The 14,236-nt window shown below is 41.6% G+C and overlaps 1 protein-coding gene across 5 annotated transcripts in view; it reads right to left on the bottom strand.

Annotated features, from left to right (window-relative positions):
* The window catches only part of RMDN3 (regulator of microtubule dynamics 3), a 43,025-nt gene that overhangs the window by 2,547 nt on the left and 26,242 nt on the right, over window positions 1-14,236 (bottom strand). For all 5 annotated transcript variants that reach the window (XM_027804158.2, XM_055721597.1, XM_055721599.1 and 2 more), the window contains exons 7-11: window positions 8,733-8,808; window positions 7,829-7,906; window positions 5,436-5,534; window positions 3,439-3,492; window positions 974-1,054 (exon numbers count right to left, since the gene is read on the bottom strand). In XM_027804158.2, the coding sequence (XP_027659959.2) occupies window positions 974-1,054; window positions 3,439-3,492; window positions 5,436-5,534; window positions 7,829-7,906; window positions 8,733-8,808 (388 nt within the window). The remainder of the gene's footprint in view (window positions 1-973; window positions 1,055-3,438; window positions 3,493-5,435; window positions 5,535-7,828; window positions 7,907-8,732; window positions 8,809-14,236) is intronic.

Here is a 14,236-nt window from a genome sequence, read left to right as displayed (position 1 = left end):
CAGCAATGTAAAAACTAATTATGGCCCTAAACCCAGAGTGGCATGAAATGCTGCGTATAACTCTGCCTTCTGCCCAGCATGTTTATTCCATCAGACTAAGGCTGAAGCTGTAAGATCTGGACCTTCCTTATGGTAGTTTGTTTGCATTTCTCATGATGATGCCAATAACACCAGGTTAATATTATAAGCTGTCATATTTTTATTCAGTTTCTAACTGGCAGTAATTTGAGGGCACTGTCTATACAGCTTTTGCTTAACAGAAAAAGTGCAAAGGAAAGTGCAAAAGACCTCCCAGCTGGGGAATGCTGCCGCATGGCAGTTTCTCAAATGCAGTATAGCCTGCTCTCTAAAACCCTGTAAAAGTAATAAGAGCTGAAATATCCCAGATATTAAAAAAAATAATAATAAATGTAAATGCAGGGCAGCACATACAAACTTCTGAAAGGCCAAGCAAGTCAAATGCTGGTGCCTTCTCTGAAGCTGCACAGGCCATTAGAAGATGTAAAGCCGTGCTCCAGCCCGAGGACAACAACCGATCAGCTTCAGTGGCCCCATCTGAGTTGAGCTGGCCAGGCACGATAGTGCCCAAATGAATAAACCTCCCCCCAAAACAGGGTAGTGGGAAGTGTACAGCAATCACTCAGCAGTTCTGCAGATACACCAGTCCATGAGCTGCCGCACTGAACACGTGCTGGGCATGCAAATGTGTCCATAATCTAACCCTGCAAACAAGACAGTACTTGCACGGTGATGTGCTGGACTTCTAAGCCTGTATCAGGCATACTATCAACTTCTGAATATTTTTCATTATTTTGCTGAATTGCTTTAGGCATTCAGATAGCAGGTCCCAAGAGAAGAAGAGTCCACACTAAGGAACAAAATACTTTAAAACCTGGGCTTGCAAGCTGGAACATCTTTTAGAAGATAAAATTATCTCTGCTCATCACTAACACGTGCTTACTGAGACCACTACCTCTTTTGTATTAACTGGCAGCTCCGAGGCAAGATTCATCCAGAGAGCAGCTGCAGAGTTGTTCCCCAGGTCCTTGTAACACTGTGAACATAAAATGACAACGTGAGAAGAGTTAAATGGGAAAAAATAGGCAGCAAATGTAACTGAGCAATTATGAACTCTGGCAACTGATAACAAGAGCTACTGCTACCTCTTACCCATCTGCACAGTATAGATGCGGGCTTCTGACATTTCGTGCCATATACTTCACGCACAAAGCATTAGAATCTCAATCAGATTATAGGATACTAGATTTCCCTTTTTGGTGTTTTTGTTTGTTTTGGGCAAAGAGATTGTTATTTTGGTTGAAGATTTTCAGGTGTTCCTGTGATTTTTACCATTATTGAAACTCTGTTTTTATTTCCACTTAGGCACTATTCCTCACAGCACTTTCATCACAAACCCTCTGCACTGAGAGCACATCATCTTAGGAAGCTTACATTCCCTGGGCTGTTAAAAATGAGGTTCAATTGCAAGCGCCGTAACATCTAATATTGACAGGTCTCTTGGGTCTCACAATAGGTGTGAAAAATCCTTCATCATGAACTCTTCTCCAGCAGCAGAGAAACTGTCATCCCTCTATGTAATAGGGAGTTTTTCAGTGCCTAGAGAGTGACGGAGGCATTTGCAGACTACAAAATAAGCACGGTAAAATGAAGCGGTGGCTAAAAAAACCCCATCAGCAATGCAGTTAATCACTGTAATTGCCATAAAAAGCCAACATTCAGTTAGGATAAGGACAGCAGTTAAAACTCCTGTAGACTGAAATATCACTGCATGGTATGTGCATGAGTGTATTTTGGTGATTTTCCCATGTTGTGGGGTAGTTCTGAGAGAGAATATCCATTCTGCTGTGGGCACTGTCGGATTTTTGCATCTGATGAATTCAAAATAGATGGAGCCATGGGCATCCATTGAAGCCTTTAAAAACCCTGCATCCCTGCATATCAGCCAAAAATGTCAGAAGATAACTGTAAAACACAATTATTTTTTCCTCTGAAGTTTGACCCATCAGAGCACTATCTCTTTCAAAATAATTAGACACCAATTACACTTTTTAAATTTTGTGATTGAATATGTGACCCAAAGTAACAAAGCCTGGGATTAGAGGAAAAAAAACCCAACCCAAACCTAAAATCAAACAGATCCAAGTAGTCCTACTAACCTCTACACTAATTTGTGTTTGCAGTATATTTCTGAAGCTCAATCACATCTGCCAGACATGTGGTGAACTATTAACCCAATAAAAACATATCAGCTGATATAGATTACACACAATGAAACCCACATTTTTACATCAACTCTGAAAATCTGTTCAGGTTAAGACTTGACAGTATTTGCTGCTGCAGCTTCCCTGGAAATAAGTTCCAAGTCTTCCATCCTTTATACTATAAAAGACATTTAGGGGCGATTTTGAATTTCCATGAAAGCTGGCTGTATTTACAAGCAGAAAGAGAAGCAATTAAGACCACATTCATCATGGTACATAAGCAGCCAGAAACAAAAAGCTAGCTGATTTACAAATACGTATCTGATTTTATCTAACAGATGACTCATGACTAAATACACACAGTGAGCTGCAATACATCAAAGACAAAATCCAGCTGGTGTGAAGGCTACTACACCTCTTGCTAGGTCTTCCTCCTCTGCTATCATCTTCATTCTCCTTTAATGAGATGCTTATTGTGGAATAAGTTTTGCACCTAGGTTCCAGTAATAATGTATTCCAGACCAAGCAGATCCTATGACTTGCACGCTACCCTGATAAAATTCACATTCTTTGGGACACTGGGAATTCAGGAATTTCACAGAGAATGACTACAGCTACTCTTTGCTACGCCCACTCTGGCTAATACTTCTAAAGCTATTTGGACTTTAAACTAGACTCCAACTGGAGGCTGTAGGTATTAAGCAGCAACTTTTAACATTTAAGAGTTCAAAACCAATTATTCCCTCAACGCAAACAAAAAGAACTTTGGAGCTCCAGCTCCAGGCACTCGTGGTGTATTTAATCATCACTCAAGACTCCCATCTGTCCTGGTAAGATAGAGACATACTTTATCCTTTACTTTTCCCCATGACACTTTCTGTACACACCACAGAAGTCCATAGTGGTGGCGGTATTAAACCTCCAGCCTGTGGCTTACCAGTTACCAGTGCTGTTTTATATAGAATTTGATCTCTTAAAAAACAAGAAGGGTGCTCCGCTGGATGACTCAAAGGCAATATCCTCCCTGAATTGTAATGTCTCCACACTAGGTGATGATTTGACCTTTTTTAGGAACATTATCATCTTACAAAATCTTGCTTCTGCATGAAGTAATCTACATGTCCATAGCACTTTACAGCCAAAGGTAATTTTTTAATACAAATCTTATCCTAGGAGCATGTGACTGATCTAAAGAAAGCAACAAGTGACTGGTTACCTTGGCAATGTATACTCGTCCTGCTTTGGAAAATCCTGGGCTGAGCTCTTCAACCTACAAAGGACAGAGGGGAGGGTGCAGCAGGCAGAGGGGAGCAGACATTAGGATGTGCAAAGGACATAGTTAATGCTTACATCAGGCTTGCTGCATCTCTTAAAAAAGAAAAAAAAAATTACTAAACCCTACTTTTGTAAATCAGTAGTGTAAGAGTTTTTCATAGGCTTGCCTGGCTGGGTTAGTACAGTCCTCAGATTCTCATAAAAAAGTGCCCGTGACTCAACGAACAACATTCACACTCTCACCAAATCTAAGCGCCATGAAAGAACAGTGAGGTGAAGTCAAGCACTCAGAAGCTAAGGGAAACTCAGAACCAGCCTGACAACCTCCACTTGCACATGTGCGTGCACTATTTTTAACCTCCTTGCCCATGCAGTCTCACCCACTTGGGCTTTTCCCAAATATACTGGTGCCAAATCTCAGGAATCTTCCCCCAATTTTTCATCTTCTCCTTCCTGGCTACTAATTCCCAGGTTCCTAGTTACTCATGTCCCCCTGCCTTCTTCCATTCACTCAGCTACAGCTACCGCTCTCCAAGTAACTTTATTCCAGTATGTTCCCATCAAGAACCCTTGGCCTGACCTGTATCCCACCCTCACGCAAACTCCCCAATGTGCTCTACCAAGATGTTTGGCCCCAGACATCAGAGGAAGCACCGAGAGCACAAGACAGACAGTGTTCATCCTCTTAATTCTGTTGTCTGACCTTAGATCTAGTTCAGCTTGTGACTAACCCAGAGCTGCAATTTGCCAGAAGATTTCCATTCCCCTGAAGCGTGCCAACTGTGGCTGAAAGCTGAAACGGACTCTGTGAGCATACAGGAAGCACACTTGTTCGGGGGTAATTAGCTTCCAGAGGGACGCTTCTGTGTCCTTTTGAAAATCTACATATCTGACCAAAGCTAAACCTCAGAAAATACAAGTTCCTGTTTCAAACTGCAGCACTGTCCCAACTCATCAATAAAAGCGACAAGCTGTTTTTCTTTCTAATGAAAAGAAACAAAACACTTTGCCTCAAACTTACTTCTGAAACGATTTAACCACTCTGGCTGAAAAGTCAGTTGCCTAGGGCTGATACCTACCACCTACCCCCTCTCAAACAACAACATTTTGGCAAAATCCTAAGAAACTGAAATAAGTATGACATTCCCTGACACTTTCCAGAACTGCTGACCCAGCCTATGAGTTATAAAGTGGTAGGGCAATTTGTTTCTGTAACACTTCATCAGAGGTGCTCAAGAGTAGTTCTCAGGCACAGCCAAAGACAGTCTGCTTAACTCATCTTGTGCAGACCCTTGCAACAAGAGCTGTATGCTCAAAAATGTGACTCAGACCAGATCTTAAATTTATTTTCATCAATGGGAGGACGAAAAGAAGCCATTCAGAGGGCAGGACTCTCACAAAGCAGGAAGTACTCTGAAGAACTGCTTTCTAGAAATACATAAGCAATATGCCCCTGAAACCTTAAAGTAGTTGTCTTAAAATGTTTGAAGCTGAGTCTGACCTCATCAGACAGCCTTTTAATAAAACATTCTGAGAGAAATCAAGACAGAATGTATCTACACAAGCATTCCCAGAGATGACCTCAAACAGATCTTACAGACCCTGAAAGAGCAGGCCATATGCCTTTAATATCAAGCAATGAATCACTCCACTGTGCAGCTTTTAAAATGAAAACCAAAACCCTTAAAACTAATTCTGAACACTTTGGGTCTAGTTCCGATGTCTTCAAAATCACTTTCTTCTGTCTGGCTGTTCTATAACAGAGGCTCCACAATTTTTCCTTTCACCAGCTTTTTCTCCACAGGTTCTAGTCAATGGAGATGTATCATGGAGCACTCGGGAAAGCACTAAGTTTAAGCAGAACACAAATACTCCAGTTCCACACTTGTGATTGCATTTGGCAGGTTAGCAATATTCTTGCTTATCAGATTCCATTACCCGTAAGAAGTTTTGCAGCGCGTCCTGTACGGTGGCTGTAGGAGGGGCTTCAAACAAAGCAGAAGCAGTCTTTTTTTCAAGCCACCCCAGGTGGGAAACCTGCAGAGACAGTAAGATGAAACTGTCAACCCCTCTAGAGACACAGCATATGCAAAAGTATACAGACAAGGAACTATCCAGTTTCTTGTAGCTGGCTCATGCACCTGAGAGAAAGCCAAGGACCTTGGTAGTGTCGGCAGATTCTGGACAAGTACCCAAGTCCAGCCACAGAATTAAACCTGATGTGCTTTTCCTTATACCAAGTCAGCTTTTGCAATTCCGTACATCAGCTGCCACATGCACAATGCTCAAAGTAAGATTTGTCTCTGTCTCTACAACTGGATATTACAGGCACGCAACAGTGCGGGTGGTCCAAAATCCCAAACCGCCACATTGCAGCCACACCAGTTGCTGGCAGTTCCCAGAGATGCATCGGGGAAAATGCATGTACGGAGCCCTCCCATTGCCAGCTGCAACCTTGTATGTGTTCTCCCCATACAAAGATCCCTCGAGAGGCAGGCTAAAGTCTTCCCACCAACAGATACTCACATCTTGAGAAACAGGTAGCTATAATAATTATTTCATGAAATCTTATTCTCCTGCTCCCAGCTCCTCTCTCTAATAAGAAACACCCTGAAACTTCCATGAGGGAAAGGACACACAGGACTGTAACTTCTGATAATGTCTTCTTGGTTTAATGCTATATAATTCTTATAATGCAGAATAGCAGAAGCACTAACGTATTTCTGCATACATCTGGTTTTGTTTCATAGCTTTAGCAGCTCTAAGAGCAGTAAGGCTGAGTAGCAAGTCCATAACAGAATAAAGAGCTACGAGCTTCCACTAGTTTAGTTCACTGCTCCTCTGTAATTAACAGCGTCAATTCAGCTACAGCCTCTGCAATGTGACTTCATTTTTGACAGTAGCGAAGCACTTTCAAATTGTATAAACTGAAAAGTAGATATTTACTGCAAACTCTTACTTCTTTTTATAGGCACTAAATCTGATTTATGGTATTTGACTCCAAGCTTCTCCCTGTCAAGAAATAGAAAGCAGCCGGCACGCTTACTTCTAATACCTCCAATACTTTGCATAGCAAAGGCAGAGGAAACACATGCTAAATATTATACAGATATACTGTGCGCAGCAGCTCTTGCCAGCCCTGAAATGTCCTTGATCACATCCATATGTGCTTAAAGAACTGAAGGTAGTTTTTCACTAAGTAAAGCACAGGGAACAGTAAGCTAGTTTGCATCTAGTACTTTTTCTAATCCATTTTTTGCCATTTCACCTCACATGTCACCTGCAGTGACTAAAACCTATGTCCAGGGCCCTGAACCCTTCAGAGCTCCAATTCAGAGCAGCTCAGAAATAACACTTCAAGCAAACAGCTTCCCTCTAGGAAAGAGACAAAAAGCAGAGGGAAAAATGAAACGCAGAATAGTGGCAATATATAAATGAAACTGCAAATGCCCCAGCAGCTTTTACTCTTATCACACAGAGGTACACCAAGTACTTTTAAAGCCTTTTATTGATTCAGGGGCAAAAGTATTACAATAGCAAGAGCAAATGATGTTGCCAAAGAGCAAATGACATTGCCAATATGAAACCACTCTCTTCATGCTTCTTAAAACATCAGTGTGTGTTCAGTACCACTGGCCTTTCTATACCTTCTTCTGGCCTTTGATCATTAGCACAGAGCAACCCGCTGGAAATGGGCTCAGCTGGCATTTGTCCCAATCACCAGCTCAGTGTTTCTGTAGTCCCTCTCGCCTATGAACTTACATAAACTCTTGTTAAAAACCTGTAGCATTCGAAAGAGAGTGCTTTGAGTGGTAACACCAGTATGAAGGTATACATTTTAGATTTAGTAAGAGGCAGACAAGAGGGAGGTGGACTGCCTAAGACTTCTCAATTACAGTTCAGAAAACACTTCGATGGAAAGCTGAGAGATTCCGAATTCACTGTGTCCTGGCAGACAACAGTTTCAGCAGTGCTTTTATAAAAGCATGGAGGTGCTACACATACAAGAACATGAGCTTTTACATCGTAAGAGGTTTCTGAATGCAATGAGTTAACAGTATTCATCAGTGGAGTGTTTTACCTGGCACTGTTTCACGACTGAAATGAAGAGCTTCTCGATCCCATGCAAGCACACCCTTTAAACTACTTCTCCAAGCAACCAGGACATTCCCACACCTGTACTTTCCGATACAATATCTGAGTTCAGCCACCAAAGAGTGTCCTCAGTCCTTAAGCTGGTGGTTTGAATCCATCTCTCTTTCATTTAAACAGGGATGAATTAAATTCCAAGGAGGAAGAAAACAGCAGTAAGTAGTAATAAACTATTTTACCTGGTAACACCACCTGCCCAAGAGATAGTAACACTTTGGATCCTCTGGTTTCAGTTCAATCGCCTTATCGATGTGTTCCTATGGAAAACCATCACCAACACACATTATATTTTTGTTATAAGCGAACACAATATTCACGACAGCAGATGAACAAACGTGGAAAGAGGAAAGGAAGAAGTCCACAAGTTAAGTGTCAGTGACCAACAAAATGACAGCTACAAAGAGATTCCAAATTTTCTTAAAAACTGTTTCAGTGAACACAGAAAACCAGCATTTTATGAGTCTCAGAGACAAGAATTACTATACATAATAAAAAAAATGAAGCTGCCCTTCATTTTGTTCTACCACCTTTTCAGAGCTTTGACAGAATCAACTCATTAGTCACATCGACAGCTGACAAGGCAATAATTATACGTGGCCTGTTCTGTAGGAACTGTTCCAGGCACATTCTCTTACCCTGTAACATCCCTGCTGTGGATAAAAAGCAAATAAAGGAACCTCAGGAAGATTAAATCCTCTTTGAGAAATAACTGCTTTGCATTTAGGGGAGGGTGCGAGCACGCTCACAGACAGTTACTGAAGAAAAGTTGTTGCTCCATCTTACTACCACATTGTAATTTGATGTTAGGAGTTCTCAGTCTCACCATATACAGACATTTTATTTGCAAGACTCTTCCTCTTCTTTTTTCTGAGATTACAGTGTGCAAAAGTGCAGAGCCAGACCTGTCACCCCCATTACATGTCGCTGGAGTCACCTTCGTCAGTCCACACCTCCCACTCACAGCATCTCTTCAAGACCTATCGCTTCCTTAACAAGAGCTGGAGCCAATTTTCCTAATTTATTACTACAGAAATAAGTATTGTTCAACATTTACACAAAAACCAGCACATCCTTCCTACTCACCTTAAAAACATATCCGATTTGAATGCGCTTCTGAATACTCTCATGTTCTGATAACTGCCCACAAAGAATAGCATACCTACACAGAGGAGACATTTGCATGAAATCAAGCAGGCAGTTTAAAATATACATTTGTATTCTGTTGCTACCTTCAAAAGGAAGATATGTAAGTGCATTAAAGCTTCACAACTTACTGGGGAAAACAAGGAATACTGTACATCTTTTACAGGGAAGAGACATATGCAGTAAGAAATGTAGTGCACAAGAAGGAATTAGCTTGAATGATGTTGGCAAGTCAACAGGAATGGATTGACAGTGAGACAAAAATTCCTTGCAGTGATGGCTGGAAAGCCTTGTTCTACATAAAACAGGAGCAGCACACTTCTACGCCCTAAATCTCTTCAACTCAGCAACAAAACTGTGTCAAAGCACAGAGCACTGAAGAATAAATGCTATTGCAGCGAGAGCCAGAACTATGAAAAGCTCTAAGATGCACAGTGATCTTCCATACGAAACACCCAATCTATAGCACAGCTGCCATCTACTTCAAGGGAAAAGATCGTGAAAACCTACCTATATCCTGCAGCCCAACACGGCCACCAAACGTGGGAAGAAAAATAACATGTTGAAAGGGCAAAGCCATTTAGTGTTGTCCAGTAAGAGATCATAAATTGTGAGCCTGAGAAGCATAGGCCCTAGCAAAATCAGTTGTTTCATGAGCTGTGAAAGTTAAGGAAGGTTAATTATCCATGGATTTGCACCCTCCCATCTCACTGCCCTGCACCACAGAGGTTCAAATGCCCTCCCTCCCTCCACTGCTTCCCAAGAAACAAAAAAACCAAAGTGTGGAGGTGTGTGATTCAATGCAAACTGATATTTCAGCTGTGCTGATTTGGTCTTTGACCTCTGCCATCCCACTTAGGTAAGAGCTGTGGGAACGGAAGAGGCTTCCTCACTCTTCTCTGACTATGGCTCAAAAAATATTAGGTGCAACAGATGGACAAATGAATAACACAAGTCTCGTTTTTTCAAAAAAACAAAGCTGAAAAGTAGAAAGATGCAAGGAAACCTCGAGATTTCTTTACTACATCCACATCCCAGTGCTGCTGGATACTCTGTCTCATCTCAACACACCATATCCCAAAGCACCCCTGGTGACAGCTAACCACAACAGATGTTCATGCAGGAATTTGTCAGAAGACTTCTGAGTCTCCACACTTCCTTCAGTGTCACAAAAAACCCCCCCACAAAACATTTCACACCTCATTGCTCTTGCCTGAACTAAGTTTTCAATGTGTCAGCTACAATACAAAGAAGTTGCACCTCCTGATTATTTAGAATTTTTCATTAAATCTGATTCTTTTAACATGCTAATTTTATTGGGAAAAAACCCTCTGGTTCAGTTCTAAAATTCTTATTTTTTCACGATACCGGAAAAGATTACTAGATCAGTGTCTTAACTGGGTAAAATCCATTCTCTCCCACTGACAAAGTTCACAGCTGCACTGACACAATCTGTCCCTTACAGATGCTGAAGTAAATGTTTTTATGATCTCCTCCAGTTTTGTTTCACAACAAATATCAGCCTGTGCTAAATACCCTTAACCACAACATGACTCGGTTTAGAAATACAAGCCAACAAAAGGCTTATTTTCTAAGATCACAAGATAAAAATATTTCTATACAATAAATCATACAGTCTGTAGCCCTGTCTAACATATAGGAACTTGTCAGAATATAGCTCCTATAACCATACTGTTTAAGCTACTGAATACATGGGCAGGCATTAAATAAGATTAGGTCAAGTTTAAGGTTCTGCAACAAAACAGGGGAACACCATGTCTTTTTGAAATAGAAGCTAAACTGCTGCATAACCTCCCTTTATATCACCCCATCCTTCCCCAGCGAAAGCCTAACGAGCCCCTTCAAAGCAGCAGCAAGCCCAACAGGACACTGAGCTAGTTCAGTCGGATCTCTCCACCAAACATATAAACATCAAGTGGTGTGATATGCAGCTGTCAAGAAATATAAATACCAGGGTTTTTTTTAACAGCCTGGCGAGATGTTACATAAAATAAGCAGTAAACAGTAGTCCTATCTTTGCGTCATGAAAATAAAATAATTTTTTAACAAAGAAAAAAAAAATGCTAAGAGATGCCTGAACTGTTTTTTCCCTGCAGTCCCACATGACACTACTCAACCCAGCTTTGCTGGTCTCAGCCCTTTGCATGAACCTTCCTTTTCAGCTTGTGCCTCGAGGTCCGATGGCACCAGCCTGCGGGTGATTTTCATACACAAGACTTTGTGGTTCTGAGATTTTAGGCTCTGGAGGTCTTCAGATCCCGGCTTCCCTTCCTCGCTCAGCAGTACCAACATGGTTTTCTGCTTTTTTCTCTTCTGCTTGTTTAGCTTGGCTTGTTGGAGCTATTTATTCTAGTTCATCTGGTGAAACGCCTTGGGATGAGTGTCACAAGAGGCATTGCTGAGTTCAGGAGGACTGACCAGCAGTAACAGGATAGATTAAAAACTAACGAGTTTGGGAAGGGGATTTTCATCTTCTGTAAACAAGATGTAACCTCTGAAGCACTGTGCAGATTGATGTCTCAGCAGTTACCAAAACCTTGTATTATGATATCCCTTGACTAATTATTAACCAGAACTACTCATTAAGCTGCTGACACTGGTCAAACTGCAAGTTCCCGTATGAATCTCAGCTCAGTAACATTTCCCCATTTATTAGAAAATAAACTCTGTGGAAGCAGATACTACCAGATGAGAGACCCTCTGCTCTTCCAGCTTAAATCCCCAAGCTTGGGACACAGAGCTCTGAAGAAACTTCATTTTCGATGCTGCACTCTGGCTGACTCCCATCGAAGCAGGACTCCTGGCCTCTGAGCACAAAACACAGCTCAGCACAGCCCAGCACCTCCAGCTCCATGGCCAGCATGGTTTGCCAACCCAAATACATCTCTTATCTCTTTTAACTGTTTCAAAGACTCGCTAGCTGAGTGTGCTGGTGCTTCTCTCTGCATTAGACAATCAGGAAATTAAAAAGAAACTGCAAGGCAAAGGAGAATAAAAGGAAAAGGGGAAAGAAGTGAGGCGAAGCAGCAATTCTGCAGCCAACTGATAAAAGTGAAATAGAGTGTGCTTTGTATTGTTGAAGATGAGCCAAGCAGGAAAGTCTGACCAGTGACAACAGCATGAAGGCACCGAAGTTCTTTCCTTTTATTGACATCAAAATTTGCTTCATACATATTTAACTAATTTTTCATTGCAACACCCAACAAACTAATGAGCTAGAACACATTCCTATTCAATCAGCATTAGCTGTGAACTGAACAGATCAAGGCTAGCTTGTAAAAATTCTTCAGTGTCATTCAAGCAGCACTGCCAGTAAATCAAGAAAGAAGTTTTATCATACACAGACAAGAAGATTAAAAATCCTTCTCAGAGCTCAACTTTCACCCACCAGAGTCAGATAAAAGCTAGAAGAATAAAACCCTTTATCAAGTAAATGATCTGGAGAAACAAAGCTCCAAAATACACATCTCGATAAAAGAATTTAGAAGTCCTCTCAATTTTTTATGAGCATTACCAGTTTTTCACCTTCCTGTGCACTGACTACTCTCTTCACTTGAGAAGAAGAAGGAGACAGGTAAGTAGCATGAAAGTACTTGGACTGCAACACACCAAAAATTAAAATAATCATTAATTTAGGAATTAGTACTTTGGGAGAGACAGCAGAATTCCCAGTGACTTAACCTGAAATTAACGACTGTCTGGTCTTAAAGAGCTTGGGCTTTCCTAAGGGGAGACAAGATCGAAGGAAAACACGAGGAAGGCAGAAGTATTCCTCCAGGCTTTGTCTGCATGGAGAGCTCAGCGAGGAGGCCAGGGTGTAAATTCACAGAGCATCAGTTAAGCTGAAATAATTCCCCATTTGGCTATGCTTAGTAGCCCTGTTCTCCAGTGGCACAACCAGATCTCCCTTCCCTACAGGCTATGAACATCCATACGGGAGAGTTTCTACATTCTGTATGAACAACCTAGTTTCTGCATTAACTTCCCACCACACATAAGTCCGAAGCCTAAGCCTGGCTTTGCCCTGCCAGCAGCGTAAGTCTGGCTGTTGCCAGCTGAGTATCGATAAACTTTGGTTTACTTTGTAGAAAGCCACGTCACTGCTGTGTTCACTGCTGGTCATACATCTTCCCAGATAAGGGTAAGAATTCATCAAGAGCCCTGCTGGCTTGACATGGGAGATAAAAGCCCAGTTTGAGGTGTAAGAAACCCCAAGACTTAGGCAGAGATAGCAAATCTGTAATGTACAGACCTGCTGAAAAGGGTAATCGACGATGATGGCATGTATGCTAGAAATTTAAGCACAATAAATCATGTTCTAGATTAAAGAAACATTGGTTTTCTACTGTCACTGTCTCAATTTTCCACCGGGATTAAAATTTTATACACGTTCTTTCACATTAAGGGATCACATAAAAAACTGCCATGATTAACATTGGCTTCACCTCTGTTCTGACTCACAAAAATACTTACAGCTACTCTTAAATTGTAAAAAAAACCCCAACCAAACAAAGCCCCCCAAAACACCCAGAAAAAACCCAATAAAAAAAAACCCATACCAACCAAAACCCCCAGGTATGTATAGAGGAACACTTTTCAGGATGCTTTCTACCACCTCTTTAATAACATTTCATTTAATACATTCTGAAAATTGGCTACTGCCCAAAGAGGTTTGAGACATCAAACGTCTTACCCTTTAAATGATCCACACGGGGCACTACATCCATGTCATTCACACTTTCTAAACAGTTAGTAGGTAAAGATGAAGTCCTCTTTGCATGCACATAATTACATAGCTTTGCTGTACAGGGTTTGTTGCTCGTGCTTCATCTGCCCAGGGTTTGCTTTGGTTCTGTGTTTCAGAAGCCTGACACCACCTCCTTGCAGAAAGAAATTCTTTACACATCTGTGTTCCAAACTTTCAAATATTCTGAGAGTCCCTGGGCACAGCAAGCTCCTTTCACATGAACACCTAAGCTCCTCACTCTAGAACAGGCGGCCAGCGATAGCAAACTTGATTTCCTGTGCATTGCTGGCGCTCGCAGCCTACTTGATGAGCCACACTAGATTGTCTTGATAAATTAAACACTACCTGCAATGTGGCTAGAGCCACTGCCTGAACCACTGTCCTAAGAGCACACATCTCGGGTAAGCCATTTTAAGACTCTATCCTTACTGTGTGAAAGACTTTGCAGCAGCTCCTCCTCTGAAGTCTTGCTGGGGACCGCAGCCTTTCAGGGGAAGATCGGCTTCTGCTTCCTACAGAGCAGGAGCAGGCTTGGTCTTACATTATAATTAAAGCTTCAACACATCACAGGCCACCTGAGCTACAGGTACTGCACGGAAAAGTGTCAACGAAATATTCTAGATCTTGCCTGGCATCACTCCAACCAAGGTCACTGAACATCAAATCTGCACAGCTT

Source organism: Falco cherrug, chromosome 10 (assembly GCF_023634085.1).
Source record: "Falco cherrug isolate bFalChe1 chromosome 10, bFalChe1.pri, whole genome shotgun sequence".
In the NCBI taxonomy this organism is placed as follows: domain Eukaryota; kingdom Metazoa; phylum Chordata; class Aves; order Falconiformes; family Falconidae; genus Falco; species Falco cherrug.
The sequence above is the reverse complement of the archived record's forward strand: the minus strand, read 5'-3'. Positions and strand labels throughout refer to the sequence as shown.